The sequence below is a fragment of the Salmo trutta genome, chromosome 34 (genome assembly GCF_901001165.1).
Source record: "Salmo trutta chromosome 34, fSalTru1.1, whole genome shotgun sequence".
In the NCBI taxonomy this organism is placed as follows: domain Eukaryota; kingdom Metazoa; phylum Chordata; class Actinopteri; order Salmoniformes; family Salmonidae; genus Salmo; species Salmo trutta.
Window position 1 is genome coordinate 15,335,973 of NC_042990.1, and position 20,695 is coordinate 15,356,667.

Below are 20,695 nucleotides of genomic sequence, written 5' to 3' on the forward strand. Positions count from 1 at the left end.
CGATTTTTTTTTAGAGTCACAGCTCTGTAATGGATGGAATTTTGAATCTCAATGAAAAATACTGACGGATGTTATAAATTCTTTGATAGAGATCAGTCATTGAGCTCTTGCTGCCCTAATGCACATAGAGGGTTGCGTTCATTAGGCACCAAACAGAAGAAAACAGACAAACAGGGAGGGAATATATGGACTTGTACAATTAAAATATTCTCTGTTGCATGGCCTAATGAACACGACCATGTTGTTCACTTGTTCTTGATGATTCTTCATATTATGCATTGCTTCTCTCCATTTATACATTTTTGTCAAAGGCATCAACGCTGATATTGATCTTTCTGTTTTAACGCTGTGGTATATTTTCTTACCCAGGTATTACATTTTCTTAATCAGAGCCATTTATTTTTTACAGCACTATGTTTGTATAGAGGTCAATGTTATTTGTATGCCGACCAATGTTTATAAATTGCATATGACTTTCTAACACCATTTTCTGTCTACCAATGTGTATATTAAACAGATAATCCTAGCATACCATCATTTCAATGAAAATAAAAGCTATCCCCAATTTATTCACTATAATCGTGGTTTGGACTTAATCTTCCTTTGTGGTGAGAGTTATGAACATTTTTAGATTTTGAAGAGTTTCAGCTAAAATCTTGCCAATGTGGAAGTGTACAGTATAGTGCTTTCTCCTTTGCTGTAACACTAATCTATCAAATGTAAGCCAACAAAGGTAACTCAAAGCTATTAGACTATTTGAAACCGCTGACAGTCTAGTTGATTTACTATTGGGTTGGGTTCATTAGATACGAAATGGAAGAAAATAGGCTGAAACAAGGAGGCACTACCAAGACTTTTCATTTTCTGTTGCAAAACTTTAACTGTTCGCTGTTGTGTGCCCTAATGAACACAACCCTGGTGTTACTGAACAGAAAAGTATACATTGAAAGAAGGTAATAAAGTATAGGGCCTAGACCAGTGGTTCCCAAACTTGGGGTGAAATTGAAATGGTGTCCCCTGAGAAAATCTGTGATTTTTTTCAAACAAAATGTAAGAACTTTCTTCTCTTCAAATGGGTATAGAATACAAACATTTAGTGTGTTGAAACAGCCTGCTGGACCAACAATTGAGTGGATATGAAACACAGAGTATTAACTAGGGTCTAGTGTCAAATTGGGGTTATGTGCAGAAAAACTTTAGGAACCCCTGGCCTATACTTAAGACCACTGTCATGCTTGTAAATACTGAGTGCAACAATGGTCTTGTATCTACACTGACTATACCAAACATGAGGACCCCTTTTCCAATCAGAACAGCCTCAATTCGTCAGGGCATGGACTCTACAAGGTGTCAAAAGCATTCCACAGGGATGCTGGCCCATGTTGACTCCAATGCTTCCAAAAGTTGTGTCAAGCTGGCTGGATGTCCTTTGGGTGGTGGACCATTCTTGATACGCACGGGAAACTGTTGAGCGTGAAAAACTCTGCTGTGTTTGCAGTCTTGACACAAACCGGTGCGCCTGGCACCTACTACCATACCCTGTTCAACGGCACTTAAATATTTTGTTTTGCCCATTCACCCTCTGAATGGCACACACACAATTCAGGTCTCAAGGCTTAAAAATCATGCTTATCCTGTCTCCTCCCCTTCAGATTCTACACTGATTGAAGTGGATTTAAAGGTGCAATATGCAGAAATTGCTCCGCCATTTCCGGGTTGCAAAAATTGTAATAGTTTGCCTAATTTCAGTTTGCTTGTTTGTCACAATCGTTGTACCATCTAAATCATTGTTGCCCATGAAAGGAAGTTAGGCTAGCAAGCAAGCATTTTAGCCAGGTAGTTTAGGACAGCAAAAACTAAAAGTGTGTACTCTATGACAGTCATAGACCGTTTAGGCAACATGAAAGAGGAGGATGGCATTGGCTATTCTCTACAAGTAGGGTGAGTGATATTTTCTACTTGCAAGCGCAGACAGACACAGAAATCAGTGCCATGGACAGCTACATCATATTTAGCTTACGTTGATTGGACTAAGTTGTTTTTGCTCTCTTTAGTCACTGTATTGGACTAAGCATAGGGGATTAGATGATGTTGAAATGGAGTGTAACGCCCGGGCCATAGAGAGGGGTTTTTGTTCTTTATTTTGGTTAGGCCAGGGTGTTACATTGGGTGGGCGTTCTATGTTCCTTTCTCTATGTTTTTGTTTTTGTTTGTTTTGGGCCGTGTGTGGCTCCCAATCAGGCACAGCTGAAGCTCGTTGTTGCTGATTGGGAGTCACACATAAGGAGCATGTTTTTCCTTTGAGTTTTGTGGGTAATTGTTTTCTGTTTAGTGTGTTCCTAACAGAACTGTTGCTAGTCGTTTTTTGGTTTCTTTTGTATAGTGTTCGTTGATCATTAAAACCTTTTATGATGAACACTAACTCCGCTGCACCTTGGTCTTCTTCCGACGACAGCCGTTACATGGAGTTAGAATTGAGGAGGCAGCTCCTGTTTTCTTTGCGACTTGCGTTGTGTAACTCTGTGGTTCTAAATCAACATGCTGTAGGTCATGTAACTGTTTGTTACATACAATATGTTTTGCGGACTTCACCGGACAGATGTTGCTCTCCGGTTTTGTGATAAAACAAAGGTGTGGTTGAATTTATTCTGCCGCTGTGTCTTTTTATTGTCTCGGCCTTACGCCTATATATCACGGTGGCAAAGGCATATGAACTAACCGGTTATAGAGCAAACAACGCAATTATCATAAAACAGGTTGTAATATGGAATTTGTTTCCTGGCTTGGCTTACCCCGTGATTTTACACATGCACCGCTACTGCCCAAAGGATATCTGTTACAGTTTGTTTTCACTTTGCATATTTAAATGAGTATTATTGCACTTTTATGTAACTTGAATGTTTTGTCTCTATTTAAAACTTCTCCCTTAAACAGCATTGACGCCAGAGACTAAACTAAGAGAGGAAATACTTTGTAAAGCTTTTTTCAGACATAAGTCAATACAGAGCCATGAGAGATGTGTTTTCAGGTTTTGTTTACTGCATGTTTTGAAACTGAAAGTTTAAGGCATTTTTGTTAACTTTTTGGTGGGTCCAATGTGTTCTGAACAAGAAGATATATCACAGGTTACATGTTTCATATAGATATGGGGATAATTGGGCATGGATCACAGAAAGTTCCACATGCATCTTCATACTTAGAAATGTTACAGGTTGCTTCATATAGGCCTACTACACACTAAGCCTCTGCCTATTAACCATAACTATTATTGTATCCATGACCTGGAGAGAACAAGGAACAGACAATTCCTGATCAGATGTGACCTTTTTTTGACAGCACAGCAAAACATACACTTTACATAACATGATGTTAGTAGGCTAGGTTTGTTACAATCCTGTAGCTTATGGATTTTATTGTCAGTGTGTGTGTGTGTGTGTGTGTACATTTCCATAGATGTTTCTCATTCATTTACTACTTGTGCTACTGATGAATTAGTGCAATGTATAAGGGGTGTTTGTGTTGCCATGGTTGGTCTATAACCCTGCCACCGTACATCTAACACTCTGGAACACCAATCAGCTCTCTCTCTGTGTTTTTGTTTACCTGAAGGTGACATTCCAGATGACATCAATCATCCCAATTGATGTCTCCTTATGACATGTGACTTAGTATAATTACTTTTTGTCAGAAGATAATAATGTGCATTTTTGCAAAACTAGTTATGTACTTGCCTCTGTCAGATTCAGTTATTGGTTTTGATAGCATAGGGAAAATGAGAAACAGCACTGCAAATGATAATGTTCAATAATCTATTGACCGTCCATACTGAATGATTTCCTTTTTTCCTACTGTATCAACGCCAAGGAGCCATGGCATTCTCTCTCTCTATAAAGTTGGATTGTGCTCCCTCTAGACTAGATACCTACACACTGCTGTCTTGGACCAAAATTGGGATTTAGAATTCCCATGTCTCCATCGTCTGTCAACTCCAGCATTGTCTGTTAACATTTGAATTGACGAAATAACAGGGTATAATTAACTTTTAGAGGGTAATAACGGGTTTGGCTGTCATAATCTTAGTCTTCTGAGGAGTAAGAAATATCGGACCAATACGCAGCGTGGTAAGTGTTCATACTTATACTTTTATTTAAACGTGAACACTGAAACAAAACAAGAAACCAACCGACAGCCCTGTAAGGCTACACAGCTATACAAAGAAACAACCACCCACAAACACAAGTGAAAATAAACCCACTTAAATATGGCCTTCAATTAGAAGCAATGGCAACCAGCTGCTTCTAATTAGAGGTCGTTCCCAAAACGAACATAGAAATAGACAAACTAGAAAACCCACATAGAAATAGAAAACATAGAACATAAACCAAAAACCTCGAAACACACAAAACAAACACACCCCTGCCACATCCTGACCAACTACAATAACAAAATGACCCCTTTACTGGTCAGGACGTGACAGTGGCTGTACACAGGAATGCTATGTCATGAATCATTATGAGAAAGTATTTTTGAAAGGGAGAAAATAATGTGTGTGCCTGTGCCTGGAATCTGCACAAAAACGGGATGTCACACACTCACAGGGCTTATGTTGTTTAAATAGTTCTGGGGGCAACTGTAACCCTTTCCTTCATTTGACGTAGTGGCTTCATGGGTGGAATGTTATAAATATCTTTCATGATTTCCTAATTAATAAACGTACCAACAAAAAAAACAGCAGAAAATCTGGTGTTTCTATGTCAAACGGTTTTGTTATATTTCAGTCTTCTGTGATTTATGTAAAGTGTAATATTGGGATTCAAACTCAAAATTGCATATATTTCAACTGTATATCTGACATGGTATCAAATGTATTTATGAAGACCGTTTTACATCAGCAGATGTCACAAAGTGCTTATATAGAAACCCAGCCTAAAACCCCAAACCGCAAGCAATGTAGATGTAGAAGCACATGTCAGGTGACCGTTAATTACAGAAGATTTACTGAATATTCCAATAACTTTGGTAAATTATTGGTAGCATTGCAACCCAAAATCAAGTAGTCCTGCTCATATGGGCCCAATGCTCACTTGAGACCCATATGAGATACGCTCAAGTAACCAACATATCCCACTGATATCACTGCATGATTTAGCCCACTGCTGTAAAGGTTAAAGAAGTTGCAAAGGGAGGAAATCTTTGAAGTTTACCAGTAAACTACCAGAATTTTGCTAACTTTCTGTGTGGCTTTACCACATGTACAGTTGAAGTTTATATACACTTAGGTTGGAGTCATTAAAACTCGTTTTTCAACCACTCCACAAATTTCTTGTTAACAAACTAGTTGTTTGGCAAGTAGTTTTGGCAAGTCGGTTAGGACATCTACTTTGTGCATGACAAGTAATTTTTCCAACAATTGTTTACAGACAGATTATTTCACTTATAATTCACTGTATCACAATTCCAGTGGGTCAGAAGTTTAAATTGACTGTGCCTTTAAACAGCTTGGAAAATTCCAGAAAATGATGTCATGGCTTTAGCTTCTGATAAGCTAATTGACATAATTTGAGTCAATTGGAGGTGTACTGTGGCTGTATTTCAAGGCCTACCTTCAAACTCAGTGCTTCTTTGCTTGACATCATGGGAAAATCAAAAGAAAGGGAATGATCACTTTAATTGTGATATAATTCAGAATTTGCTTGACTATATACACTCCTAAACCACGTAAACAGTATATCTTCATAATTGTTACGGTTAAAGTCTGACAGTATTTCAGTCATCTGCACTATTGAACCCGGACGTTGTGGCCTTTTATAGGTGAACCTTGAGCTGATGTGCAAGTGATATTGCAATAAACATTTGATAATCTCAAGTTGCTCCGAGAAGAAACACCATTTCAAGGTGTAGACATGGCAGACTTTCTCCTTGAGAATTATCTTTGCTGCCATGTGTGTACTGAGATTTATACAGACCCTGTGTCTCTTAGTTGCCTCCACAATTTTTGTTTCAGCTGTATTTCCAAGTTCTGGGATCAAACAAAAATTAGTAACTGTCCAATCTGTAAGAGAAAATCTTCCAAAGGGTGGATGCCTAACTTTGCTCTGAAGGACCTGGCAGACTCATACACAAAGAGGGAGAAAAGGGTGTATGTCATTGACTCAATGACCGATGAAATTATCGGGTCTACAGGCTGTGGGAAGGAAGAGAAGAGGGGGTCCACCAGCTCAGAGGAAGAAATGAGGGGGTCCAAAGATTTACGGATGGAAGAAAAACGGGAGCCCATAGAATCAAGTGTGGGAAAAAAGGGGGGTTCCACAGGCTCAGGGAGGGAAGAAGTAAGTGGGTCCACAGATTCAAGAACTGAAGAAAAGCAAGTTTTTCCTGGGCTGGCTGGACAGGTTTTGTGCAGTAAACATGCAGAGAAGCATAAGTGGTTTTGTATGGACGACGGGAAAGCTGTGTGTAACATCTGTGAAAATCCGACTCAACACTCTGGACACAAGGTCATTGCTGTAGAAAAGGCTGTAGTTGACCTCAAGGTAAATGTGTGCATCTATTTCAAATTTCTACATGTTCTACATGTTACTGGTATAATTTTGACATGGTTAGATTAAATCACATCCCCTCTAACCTCACCTGGTGTAACCTGGTGTTGCTTGCCACTGCCACCTTAGCTGGCTTTTAAAAATCAAATATAGGTTTATTGGTTGCCTACACAGATTTGCAGGTGTTATGGCAGTGCAACAAAATTGTTATGTTACTAGCTCCAACAGTGCAGTAGAATGTCTAGCAAATACAATACACATACACAAATATTCAAAAAAGTCCAAATAACAGTCCAAAGTAGATATATTAGACTGAGCAGTGTCAGAATCCAGAATATACAAATGTAGTGTGTATAGAAAATATATAATTTGGAGAAGAAAATGGTATGTACAGTAGTAGGTATATTAGGATGTGCATTAAGAAAGTATTCACACCACTTTACTTTTTCCACATTTTGTTGTGTTACAGACTGAATTTAAAATGGATAACATTTAGATATTGTGTCACTGATCTACACACAATATCCCAAAATGTTGAAGTGGAATTTTTTTTAAGACAACCCATTTGTTATGGCAAGCCTAAATAAGTTCAGGAGGACAAATGTGCTTAACAAATTGCATAATAAGTTGCATGGACTCATTCTGTGTTCAATAATAGTGGTTAACATGATTTTAGAATGACTGCCCCACCTCTGTACCCCACACATACAATTATCTGTAAGGTCCCTCAATCGAGTAGTTCATTTCAAGCACATAGTCAACCACAAAGACCAGGGATTTTTTCAATGCCTAGCAAAGAAGAGCACCATTTCGTAGATGTAAAAATAAAAAAAGCAGATTGAATATTCCTTTGAGCATGGTGAAGTTATTAAGCTTTGGATAAATACTCCCAGTCACTAAAAACATACAGGCGTCCTTCCTCACTCAGTTGCTGGACAGGAAGGAAACTGCTCAGGGATTTCACCATGAGGCCGATGGTGATTTTAAAACAGTTACAGAGTTTAATAGTTGTTATATGAGAGAACTGAGGACGGATCAACAACATTGTATTTTCTCCAGAATACTAAGCTAAATGACAGAGTGAAAAGAAGGAAGCCTGTACAGAATAAAAATATTCCAAAACATATATCCTGTTTGCAAAAAGACACTTGAGTAATGCTGCAAGAAATGTGGCAAAGAAATGAACGTCATATCCTGAATACAAAGCAATATGTTTTGGGGAAATCCAACACAACACATCACTAAGTACCACTCTTCATACTGTATTGTCAAACATGGTGCATGCTGCATCATGTTATGGGTATGCTTGTCATCGGGCAAGGACTAGGGAGTTTTTTTTACAATAAAAAGAAACGGAATACAGCTAAGCAATGTTCCCTCTAAGCTGCCCATGATTGCCAATAGACCATTGCCACATAGGGGTCTATGTTATTATTTTTGAACTGGACTGTGTTTACAACATCAATACAATCTCACACTCAATTCATGCAAATATGTACAAAAAATATTTCCACAGATTTTGTGAGTTTTGTGTGGCCTAATTCGTGTGAAAATACACCAATTTTGTGCGACTTCGAAACAATCTTTTGAAAGTTAATGGAGCAATGCATTCTGGGCAACGGCGTTCTACACTGCCTTTTTATTTATATAAAAAAAACGTGTCAACAACCCAATATTGTTAATCAACCAGGTTATCACTGAAATATGTATAATATACTAGTAGCCTGACAATTTTGTTATTTATTATTAATGCCAATGCTATTTTCTATGCTTGTTTTTGCTTAGCACCTGTATCCCAAAGTATTATGTCGGAATTTATGAGGGATGACAGATTGGAATAAAAAGCTGTCTTTGTCTTTTTTTTGTGGTATCGATGAAGGTATTTGATTGGGGAATGGGGATACATTTTCATGATGATCAAGCCTTACATTAAAACAATAATTGTTTGGTTTAAATTCCGCTGGTGCAACTGCAACAGTATTTGCATCTAGAACGAGTCTGGAATATGATCAATTAAGCCATTCCAGAGGGTAACATAATTTGTCTGATTCTCTGTAATAATGGTGCAGTACGCATTTTATTTTGTAAAGTGGTTTCTTGCATCAAACAACACCTCCTTGTCTGAAGGACAAGTGGATTATCAGGTTAATGTCAAGCCCTGCTAGTTTTTTTCAAAGGTCTCATGGAATGTAGGCTTACATTGAACACCACACATTGGCTGCTACTGTAGGCTGAATGATAGAACAGCTATTTCCATGTTGAAATGTTATGGGATGCATTTTCTCCATTGTTTTTTATGGTAGGCCACTCTGGTGGGCCTACATTATGATCAAATAGCCACACTAGCCTACTTGACCACTGCCTGAAACTGTAACTTAAAGTGGGTACAGCCTCAGTGTCCACAGTAAACCTGTGCTGGAAGTTGCACAGAATGTTCACAACCTTAAAGTTTGCGCTCAGCAGCCCTGAAATTTGTTCAGTGCCTATATTGTTTTTGAGGGACCATTGCAGCTAGGCACAGGAAAAATCATTTTAGCTAACCCCTCACCTAACCCTTTAACCTATCTCCTAAACTTAACCCTAACCCCTAGTCTTTCTAACATTAGCCACCTAGCTGGAATTCGTAACATACCATACATTTTGCAAATTCATAACAATACATTTTTCTAATTCTTAACATATAATACAGATTGTAATTCGTAACATATCATACAAAATGGGTGATGGACATCCAAAAATTAATACATACCATACGAAACAGAACATATACTAAATGGAGTGTCCTGGATTTACCTACAGAATAATATGAAATACTCAGACCAGGTTGGGCTATATTAACAACCTGTACAATGTCACACAGGAAAAGCTGAAGCTGAACTTGAAGCCTTTGCAGGACAATCTGAAGAAATGTACTGAGACTGAGAGAAAATACAAGCATATTGTTCAACACACAAAGGTAAGTGTACTGGCAATGGAAGCAACAAAATGAAATACAAATATATAATTTTATCTGAATTAAATTGAACAGACTTTTTTACTTTGTACTTTTTAAATTGGTTAATTTATTGTCTTTTCTATTAATTGTTCTGAAATGTTCTAAAGACTCTTCACTTTTTCTACCTTTCTACCAAAATCATGATATCATGAGCCCCAACCAGGTATTTTTGCTAATTAAGATGCTTCATTGTCATAGACACAGTTGGTGGACACTGAGAGGCAGATAAAGGAGGCGTTTGAGAAGCTTCACCAGTTTCTGAGAGATGAAGAGAAGGCCAGACTAGGTGAGCTGAGGAAGGAAGAGCAGCAGAAGAGAGATACTATGACCACAGAAATGAAGATCATTCACGACCAAATCTCATCTCTTACAACGAGTATCACTACTTTGGAGCAAGACTTAAAGAAGCAGGATTTGCGCTTTCTGAAGGTATGTACACAGTAATCCCAAAACTAGACTGCAAACATTGCATGTTGCATCTGTTAGTTAGGATAACGGACATGCAATGCTAGCGGTTTAGTTTGAGGGTACGGATTAGATCATTTTACAGTATCACCACCACAATATGCAGTGCAATCAATATGATTGTGGGTGACGTATAATCCCCAAGGAGCTGTTGCTGATAAGAATAGAGAGACATTACTGCAGCTTTTGGGATAGAATCCATTATGATGATGGCTTTGAATCCTTGTCTAAGGTTTCATCGGTTGTTTTCTGCATAGGATATTCCAATGTGTTCTTGACTATATTCTAGCATAATATGATTAACATTCAGTTTTCCTCTGTCTTCTCATTGCTAGAGCTACAAAAACATCCAAATGAGGTATGTCCAATATCTTGTCTTTCTCAATATCATACTGCTTGTTACTGATATAGAGAAATTACTCCTCTTACACATAAACGATATGGCCTAAAAATCACATCTCAATATTTGAATGGATGGTGTTCGTGAATTGCTGGAAGATCCTTGGTGTCAAGCTCAACCCAAGTACAATTGTACTGGAACACACCAATGTGCATCATCAATGCATGCAATGATCAAGCAGAAATATGTAATCAAGCTGCCATATTGGATTAGCAATAAATCAAAGTATACTCGTAATTAATAAGTGCTACTCCTAATTTGACCAAAAACCTTATAGACAGCAATAAATAAATAAATAAATAAAGGGAACACTTAAACAACACAATGTAACTCCAAGTCAATCACACTTCTGTGAAATCAAACTGTCCACTTAGGAAGCAACACTGATTGACAATAAATTTCACATGCTTTTGTGCAAATGGAACAGACAACAGGTCAAAATCAAATCAAATTTATTTATATAGCCCTTCGTATATCAGCTGAAATCTCAAAGTGCTGTACAGAAACCCAGCCTAAAACCCCAAACAGCAAGCAATGCATGTGAAAGAAGCACGGTGGCTAGGAAAAACTCCCTAGGAAAAACTCCCTAGGAAAAACTCCCTAGAAAGGCCAAAAACCTAGGAAGAAACCTAGAGAGGAACCAGGCTATGAGGGGTGGCCAGTCCTCTTCTGGCTGTGCCGGGTGGATATTATAACAGAACATGGTCAAGATGTTAAAATGTTCATAAATGACCAGCATGGTCAAATAATAACAATCATAGTAGTTGTCGAGGGTGCAACAAGCACGTCCGGTGAACAGGTCAGGGTTCCGTAGCCGCAGGCAGAACAGTTGAAACTGGAGCAGCAGCATGGCCAGGTGGACTGGGGACAGCAAGGAGTCATCATGCCAGGTAGTCCCGGGGCATGGTCCTAGGGCTCAGGTCCTCCGAGAGAAAGAAAAAAAGAGAGAAAGAGAGAATTAGAGAGAGCATATTTAAATTCACACAGGGCACCGGATAAGACAAGAGAATACTCCAGATGTAACAGACTGACCCTAGCCCCCCGACACATAAATACTGCAGCATAAATACTGGAGGCTGAGACAGGAGAGATCAGAAGACACTGTGGCCCCATCCGATGATACCCCCGGACAGGGCCAAACAGGCAGGATATAACCCCACCCACTTTGCCAAAGCACAGCCCCCACACCACTAGAGGGATGTCTACAACCACCAACTTACCGTCCGAAGACAAGGCCGAGTATAGCCCACAAAAATCTCCGCCATGGCACAACCCAAGGGGGGGGCGGAAAGGTGGAAATTATAGGCAATTAGCAAGACACCCCCAATAAAGGAGTGGTTCGGCAGGTGGTGACCACAGACCACTTCTCAGTTCCTATGCTTCCTGGCTGATGTTTTGGTCACTTTTGAATGCTGGCGGTGCTTTCACTCTAGTGGTAGCATGAGACGGAGTCTACAACCCACACAAGTGGCTCAGGTAGTGCAGCTCATCCAGGATGGCACATCAATGCGAGCTGTGGCAAGGTTTGCTGTGTCTGTCAGCGTAGTGTCCAGAGCATGGAGGCGCTACCAGGAGACAGGCCAGTTCATCAGGAGATGTGGAGGAGGCCGTAGGAGGGCAACAACCCAACAGCAGGACCGCTACCTCCGCCTTTGTGCAAGGAGGAGCACTGCCAGTGCCCTGCAAAATTACCTCCAGCAGGCCACAAATGTGCATGTGTCTGCTCAAACGGTCAGAAACAGACTCCATGAGGGTGGTATGAGGGCCCGACGTCCACAGGTGGGGGTTGTGCTTACAGCCCAACACCGTGCAGGACGTTTGGCATTTGCCAGAGAACACCAAGATTGGCAAATTCGCCACTGGCGCCCTGTGCTCTTCACAGATGAAGCAGGTTCACACTGAGCACATGTGACAGACGTGACAGAGTCTGGAGACGCCGTGGAGAACGTTCTGCTGCCTGCAACATCCTCCAGCATGACCGGTTTGGCGGTGGGTCAGTCATGGTGTGGGGTGGCATTTCTTTGGGGGGCCGCACAGCCCTCCATGTGCTCGCCAGAGGTAGCCTGACTGCCATTAGGTACTGAGATGAGATCCTCAGACCCCTTGTGAGACCATATGCTGGTGCGGTTGGCCCTGGGTTCCTCCTAATGCAAGACAATGCTAGACCTCATGTGGCTGGAGTGTGTCAGCAGTTCCTGCAAGAGGAAGGCATTGATGCTATGGACTGGCCCGCCCGTTCCCCAGACCTGAATCCAATTGAGCACATCTGGAACATCATGTCATGCTCCATCTACCAACGCCACGTTGCACCACAGACTGTCCAGGAGTTGGCGGATGCTTTAGTCCAGGTCTGGGAGGAGATCCCTCAGGAGACCATCCGCCACCTCATCAGGAGCATGCCCAGGCGTTGTAGGGAGGTCATACAGGCACGTGGAGGCCACACACACTACTGAGCCTCATTTTGACTTGTTTTAAGGACATTACATCAAAGTTGGATCAGCCTGTAGTGTGGTTTTCCACTTTAATTTTGAGTGTGACTCCAAATCCAGACCTCCATGGGTTGATAAATTGGATTTCCATTGATTATTTTTGTGTGATTTTGTCAGCACATTCAACTATGTAAAGAAAAAAGTATTTAATAAGATTATTTCATCCATTCAGATCTAGGATGTGTTATTTTAGTGTTCCCTTTATTTTTTTGAGCAGTATATTTAATATCACAACAACACCTGAAAGGGATTGTGTAGCTCAATGACTTGGTTTGAAGTATCTCAGATTATTTGGGCATTAATTTAAAACAGTTTGATATCAGGTTAATTGATTTCCATTGTTTTTTTAATGCTAACATTAGCGGTTAGGAGGACTCATTCCTTGTCCATAGACTCCTTACAAGCTAAGGAGAACACTCACCCATTATTATGATTTACAGTTGTAGGGACCAGCTGCAGTGCACACCACAAGATCCTACAATATTACCGGGATTGCTCATAGATGTGGCCAAACACCTGGGTAACCTCAAGTTCAGAGTCTGGGAGAAGATGCTGGTGATTGCTAACCACAGTGAGTAAACATGTAAAAGAGAATATGTTTGTGATTAATATGTATTGTAGATGAGAGTAGGTTTAACATAACATTTTATTTGTTACAACTTGTCTTTATAGTCAGTTTTCATGATGTAGCTATACCAAAGAAAAGGTATACACTGTATAGAACTAACAGAGTATCTCCTTATCTTCAAGCTCCTGTGATTATGGACCCCAACACTGCTCCCAGCTTTCTCACTTTGTCTGATGATCTGACCAGTGTGCGAAACTCAGGCATGCAGCAGATAATGCCAGATAATCCAGAGCGATGCACGTTTAACGCAAAAATTTTGGGTTCTGAAGGGTTTACCTCAGGAAAGCACAGCTGGGAGGTGGAGGTGGGGAACCACCCCAGCTGGAATTTGGGTGTGGCTAAAGATTCAATCAACAGAAAAGATAGGACATTCGCAAATCCTAAATATGGAATCTGGGCTATAGGTTTAGAAAACAGTGAGTATACAGATCCAGAGGCTAGGCTTCTTGCTCTGAAGAGGAGACCCCAAAGGATTATGGTGCAACTAGATTACAGAGGAGGGGAATTGTCCTTCTATGACTCCCGTGACATGTCAAAAATCTACACTCACAAAGACACATTTAATGAGAGACTCTTCCCATACTTCTCCATTGGAAAATGTAAAGATGCCAGTAAACCTGGATTCATCCAGATCTGCCCCTCAAAGGTGTCTCTAAAAGTACTGTTATCCTAAATTTAACGAGGAATATTTCATAGATCATAGCATCATAGAAAGCCTTTCTAGCGGGATATGGGTTGTCGTTCCTTGTAAAGACTGAATAGAAATGTTCATGAAAGGTAGTATTTCATATTTAGTAGAAATTCAACAAATACATAATTTAGAGTCATTGAGGAATATATCATGAACATGTGGATATTCATATATACAGAGTTGGTGTCATTTTAGTATGCTAATTCAACTTTAATGACAATCTAATCTACTTTAATGACAATCAAAGGGCATGTTATAAAACCCTTAAATCAATAATTAAAATGTAATATTTAAATTGCTGTGGGTAATGATTGACTCTTGTACTCAGCTCGGCTTTTAGCTGTAAAGTTTTTGACACGTAGCGGTAAAGTTATTGTAACCTTTTCTTGATCCAATTCTTCCTTGTGTTCTCAGACAGGAGGATGTATATGCAAGGCAATCGTAACACATTTATGAAAGCAATCATAATAAAGCTTTGGGTTGAAATAATCTGATTTGAGTTATTGTAGTACCGGATTCTAACACCAGAGGAGGCCTGTCTACCATTGGAAAAAAGTTTGTCCTATTCTCTGGCCTACTATGAATTAGATTTGCTCACCTCCTGCGTCCTCTCTCACCTCCTTTTGAAAAAGGTCAAAAATTAATCGAAGAGAGTCTGCGAGAGTGAACGTAGATGGAAATCTGATTGCTTGAAATGAGACAGTCCTTCTCCACTCGCAAGTCATTAGGCAAATTACGTTTCCATGGGTGGATCCCAAAATAAATGTGTAAAGTGATAAAAACTAATGAAGTACATTTTTTAGATAAAACAATAAGTACAATTTTTTATTTTTTTTAAACGTGTGCATGTTTTTCTCCTCTGACAAAAAAGCTGATTCAAAGTGGGTGTGTCAGATTTAAAAACTTCTGCATACAAGTGTATAGTCAATGAAAGTTTGCTATGGTGCTGGGGAGTAACTTTTACGTTATTACATTCCTAATGAAAATAATCAACTTTTTCCACCGTACATTTTCCCTGACACCCAAAGTACTCATTACATTTTGAATGATTAGCAGGACAGGAAAATTGTCAAATTTACGCACTTAACATGAGAACACCCCTGGTCATCCTTACTGCCTCTGATCTGGCAGACTCTAAACACAAACGCTTAATTTGTAAATTATTTCCGAGTGTTAGTCTGCCACTGGCTATCCGTAAATGTAAAAAACAAGAAAATGGTGCCGTCTGGTTTGTTTAATAAGGAATTTTAAATAATTTATACTTTCACTTTTAATACTTGAGTATATTTTTTGCAATTACATTTACTTTTGATACTTAAGTATATTTAAAACCAAATAATTGTAGACTTTTACTCAAGTAGTATTTTACTGGTTGACTTTCAATTTTACTCAAGTCATTATCTATTAAGGTATCTTTACTTTTATTCAAGTATGACAATTGGGTACTTTTTCCACCTACCAACAAATTGAAACGCTCCTCGAACACTTATTGGTTTTGCCGAAACGATCATCTCCCTCTCTCATTCTCTTGTGTTAGCAGAATGCCACCCATTGCTCAGTTCAATGAAAATTGCACTGTAGCCTTTCACTGTAGAATATGGATACAAAATTATATTGAATACCATTAATTGCAGGTAGACTCTCTCTGCACGTTTTCAGATTAATGCACTCAATTCAAGATATAGAACTTTCAAAATACAGAAAGTGACATTTTAAATCCATAAGGTTAATTAAAGTATCAACTCATTTTATTACCGTTCATTGGCATATTTGCATCAAACAGAGAACATACATAACTTTTACTTATAGTAAACCTAATGCATCAGTTTTTGTGATGCAATTCAAACAACCTTGATTTTTCACATATTCATTAATTCAGGCAGATTCAGTGCATTCAGAAAGAATTCAGACCCCTTGACTTTTTCCACATTTTGTTAGCCTTATTCTAAAATGGATTCAATAGTTTTTTCCCCCCTCATTAATCTACACACAATACTCCATAATGACAAAGCAAAAACAGGTTTAGACATTTTTGCAAAATGTATAAAATAAATAAATAACACATTTACTAAGTATTCAGACCCTTTACTTTGTTAAAGCATCTTTGGCAGCAATTACAGCCTTGAGTCTTCTTGGGTATGATGGTACAAGCTTGGCACACCTGTATTTGGGGAGTTTCTCCCATTCATCTCTGCAGATCCTCTCAAGCTCTGTCAGGTTAGAATGGGAGCATCGCTGCACAGCTATTTTCAGGTCTCTCCAGAGATGTTCGATCAGGATCAAGTTCGGGCTCTGGCTGGGCCACTCAAGAACATTGAGACTTGTCCCAAAGCCACTCCTGCATTGTCCTGTTGGAAGGTGAACCTTCCCCCCGGTCTGAGGTCCTGAGTGCTCTGGAGCAGGTATTCATTAAGGATCTCTGTACTTTGTTCCATTCATCATTCCCTCGATCCTGACTAGTCTCCCAGTCCCTGCCGCTGAAAAACATCCCCACAGCATGATGCTGCCACCACCATGCTTCATCATAGTGATGGTGCCAGGTGTCCTCCAGACGTCATGCTTGGCATTCAAGCCAAAGAGTTCAATCTTGGTTTCATCAGACCAGAGAAAATTGTTTCTCATGGTTTGAGAGTCCTTAGAAGCCTTTTGGCAAGCTTCAAGCAGGTTGTCATGTGCCTTTTACTGAGGATTGGCTTCTGTCTGGCCACTCTACCATAAATGCCTGATTGGTAGAGTGCTGCAGAGATGGTTGTCCTTCTGGAAGGTTCTCCCATCTCCACAGAAGAACTCTGGAGCTCTTTCAGTGACCATCGGGTTCTTGGTAACCTACCTGACCAAGTCCCTTCTCCCCCAATTGCTCTAGGAAGAGTCTTGGTGGTTCCAAACTTCTTCCATTTAAGAATGATGGTGGCTACTTTGTTCTTGGGGACCTTCAATTCTGCATAAATGTTATTGTACCCTTCCCCAGATCTGTGCCGACACAATACTGTCTCGGCGCTCTACAGACAATTCCTTCTACCTCAAGGCTTGGTTTTTGCTCTGACATGCACTGTCAACTGTGGGACCTTACATAGACAGGTGTGTGCTTTTCCAAATCATATCCAATCAATTGGATTTACCACAGGTGGACTCCAATCAAGTTGTAGAAACAGCTCAAGGATGATTAATGGAAACAGGATGCACTGGAGCTCAATTTCTTGTCTCATTGCAAAGGGTCTTAATCCTTATGTAAATCATTTGTAATACAACTAAAAACCTGTTTTGCGTTGTCATTATGGGGTATTGTGTGTAGATCAATGAGGATTGGTATTTATTTCATACATTTTAGAATAAGGCTGTAACGTAACAAAATGTGGTAAAGGTCTAGGGGTCTGAACACTTTCCCGAATGCACTGTAAGCTAGGAAGAAAGGGTTTGGCTGATTTCTCATCAGACAATTCATCTGGTAAAAGAGAAGTTTGAGAATCTGTCAGGGAAAACAATGTATTGATGCCTCTTGTCAGTTTACAGTTCTGTAAAACCATTGGTAAGTTCAATAAGGTGCCTTAGAATCAATCATGAGAAATACATTGACACAGTACTACAATACACAGTTCGTTAGCTTACGTAAAACTCTAAATCATAGATCAAATATGATGATACTACTTTACATAGACTTACTCTTTTTGGTTTACATTCAAATAAATGTTTCTTGATACTGACATGATTCTGTTAATCATTGACTTGTTTTACCTACCGTATACCTTGCTTATTACAGCTATGCACAATCAAATCCTATAGTTTAGGAGGAGGACAGTGATATGTAGAGGTCATGCTTCAGGCAGCAATGACAAAAATCTAGTGCAACAAAATGTCTGATTCATTCTAAGCATAACCCAAACATTGATACAACTCATTCCTCTGACGAGAGAGCCAGTCTTTCCAACTTGGCGTCAAACCGTTTTCGGCTAGAGTCCAGAATGTTGATGCCGTTCTTTTCAAAGTCATACCGGAGTTTATGCAGCTCCTCTAGTCGCCCTGTGATGTTCTGCGTGCTGTACTCCAGGACTTTAGGTTTTTCCAGTATCTGCCTCATAGTGATCCCTCCCTTTAATAGACAATCCAGTTTTGAACTCAGCGTATCCGACCCGATGAACAGCACAGTGGGGTAGCAGACGATCAGTTTCTTGACGTCGACTTTCCGACAGCCGAGAGACGCCAGCTTCTCCTGAAGCATCTTGAGGTTTCTCTTCAGGTACTCGTTAGAGAGGTCCAGGATTTCTGCCCCAGCACCCTGCAGCAGAGCCAGCAGCTCTGGATCACTCATCTTGAAAGTCGCCTTGAGGAAGTCAATATTTGCCTTCACCCTCTTGGTGCTACGGATGAGGATATAGAGATTTCGGGAAATCACTACCTTGGCGAACTGCCCAGGGTCCTCTCCACCCAACTCGGCGCACACGTCTTCCAGGAACTCCACCATCTGACGGTTGAGCTCGACACTGTTGGAGAAGGTCCGTGGCGCCGTGGTCAGCAGGCGGTGGAGGTCCTTGGTGTTGAGGCCCAGCGATCCCAGGAACACGATGTTCTTCTCCAGGTTGTCGTTGTCGCTCGAACGGAAGAAGGACTCGGGCGAGCGGTCCAGAATGCTGACGATTTCGCTGTCGCTCTTGAAGACCCTCCGCCACATCGCCCAGCGTTGCTCCAAGTGCTCGCCCGAGCGAGTGATGGCTCGTGGGTAGCGGGAGATGATGCCGGCCACCACTTTGCGGCTGGCGCCTTTGCAATGGAGAAAGTGAGCCAGACCTTGCTCGTTGGTGATGACCTTGCGAAGCACTCCCGGTTGGCGCTGGCGCACCATCTTCACGTCCACCCCCATGAAGGTCAAGCTCTCCAGCAAGGACTCATTCTCAGGTCCCACTGAAGGCTTTGAGTCGCTGACAGTTGCAGTGACGGTGCAAAGCCACCTGGGAAGACCGACAGATGTCAGCTGGGCGGGAGATGAGACAAAGCAGCTAAAAGCTGGTACAAGGGTTCTGTGAAGGCCTAGCAGACCCTGGACTCCTGGCATTAATGTCATCTTCAACAAGGTTGAAACATGACATCAGACCTAGAGGAAAAAATACATGATAATATTATCAATACATTCTACCTCCAGTGAAATTAGAGTAGACATTTAAAGTCTACTGAACTCATTAATGATACTGATCAAAGTCAAGCTACTTTGTGCATTCTCTAAGCAGGACGAGATATTATAAAAAGGTTTCTCCAAACAGCTGTGCAGAGAATAGTCATTTTATAGGCCCTCAGTTTGTGCACCATTCAGCAGCACTGCAGTAGCTTCTAGCTATAATTAATACCAGTCCCACATATACAAGCTAACAAGCTATCAGTGTTTACAATCTATTGTAAGTGTTTCATGGAGATAAGTAGCTAGCTATAACAGCCTAGCTAGCTAAATGTAAGCACACTTTTAGCCTGCATGCTAGCTGACGTTGCTGGGAATTAGCTTGCAAAAAAACGAAACTAAATACAATTATATTTCAACTTACTCTGTCGATTGTCTGTAAGCTTGATCCATATGCATTGGGGGGGGGACACATCTAATGGAACTTCATTACCAAACGTAGGCAGAGAGGAGGTGATTCTACAACAGACCCACGTTTGGAAAGTTTGTTTAATTTATGTTCTATTAGATTATTTTTCTCAATTTCCCCCTGAATAAGGACCAACCCTACGGACAATTGGCAAAGTTTAAATTGAATGTTCCTTAACTTCTGGCAGACTATCCGTTTTTTTGTAAACTAATTCCAACGATAGTAGTGTGTAAATACTAGCGTTGCTAAAAGCAGTTACTTACGTTAGTCATTAGCTACTGTAAATGATGCACTACCGACCCTTAAGTTATGCAATACCAACCGGACATATTTGGTCTACTCTCCCATTGACAGTGCACGCTTTGTGCCACATAGAAAACGCTTTTTTAATACATTAAATTGCTTGTGTACTATTACAGTAACTAACGTTAGCTAGCATTCTTAACTTAACAACTCATTATTGAAAGTTAGCTATTTGTCTTAATAACAGCTCACCCTTCTTTTGTTTGGTTTCTCCTCTACCACACACTGCACGCCGTTTCCCGATGACCAACAAACGAGGAACAAGCAGGTAGCTTGTTTACATTCATTTCCCGTAAAGCCTTTAGCGCACTCTTGCTGTGGGGGTGGTCGTGCAGTTTGTAATGCCATGCAATATATAGCAATACACTAGAGGGCGCCAGAAGTCCTTGGATGGCGCCATTCAATTTCTGTAAGAGGTGTATAGGAATAAACATAATATTTGCTATTCCTGCCTCCTGTAATTCTGCATTTGCTGTCATATTTATATAATTGGCTTTCTTTACCATATGACAGAGTTATATAGTCATAACGTTATGCTACTGTATGTTTACAGGCCCAGTGTAGTCATAATTGTGATTCACCACTAAAAGGGCTTTGGCCGGGGTAGGCCGT

The 20,695-nt window shown here is 40.3% G+C and overlaps 2 protein-coding genes across 3 annotated transcripts; one reads left to right on the plus strand and one right to left on the minus strand.

The window, feature by feature from the left end:
- Positions 1-5,796: 5,796 nt before the first annotated feature.
- On the plus strand, positions 5,797-14,696 carry LOC115173675 (tripartite motif-containing protein 35). The gene is made up of 6 exons (XM_029731974.1): positions 5,797-6,533; positions 9,400-9,495; positions 9,733-9,963; positions 10,335-10,357; positions 13,329-13,459; positions 13,639-14,696. The coding sequence occupies exons 1-6, from the start codon at positions 5,904-5,906 to the stop codon at positions 14,187-14,189; spliced, it is 1,662 nt and encodes a 553-aa protein (XP_029587834.1). The 5' UTR covers positions 5,797-5,903; the 3' UTR covers positions 14,190-14,696.
- Positions 14,697-17,676: 2,980 nt separating this feature from the next.
- mterf1 (mitochondrial transcription termination factor 1) lies at positions 17,677-20,395 on the minus strand. Of its 2 annotated transcripts, XM_029731976.1 has the most exons (3): positions 20,276-20,382; positions 19,736-19,830; positions 17,677-19,293 (listed from the first exon to the last, which is right to left on the minus strand). In XM_029731976.1, exon 3 carries the CDS (start codon positions 19,261-19,263, stop codon positions 18,100-18,102), a length of 1,164 nt encoding a protein of 387 aa, XP_029587836.1. In that variant the 5' UTR covers positions 19,264-19,293; positions 19,736-19,830; positions 20,276-20,382; the 3' UTR covers positions 17,677-18,099. The 2 variants fall into 2 exon arrangements, with proteins under 2 accessions (XP_029587836.1, XP_029587835.1); XM_029731975.1 differs by lacking the exon at positions 19,736-19,830 and having other exon boundaries at positions 20,276-20,395.
- Between the last annotated feature and the right edge of the window lie 300 nt (positions 20,396-20,695).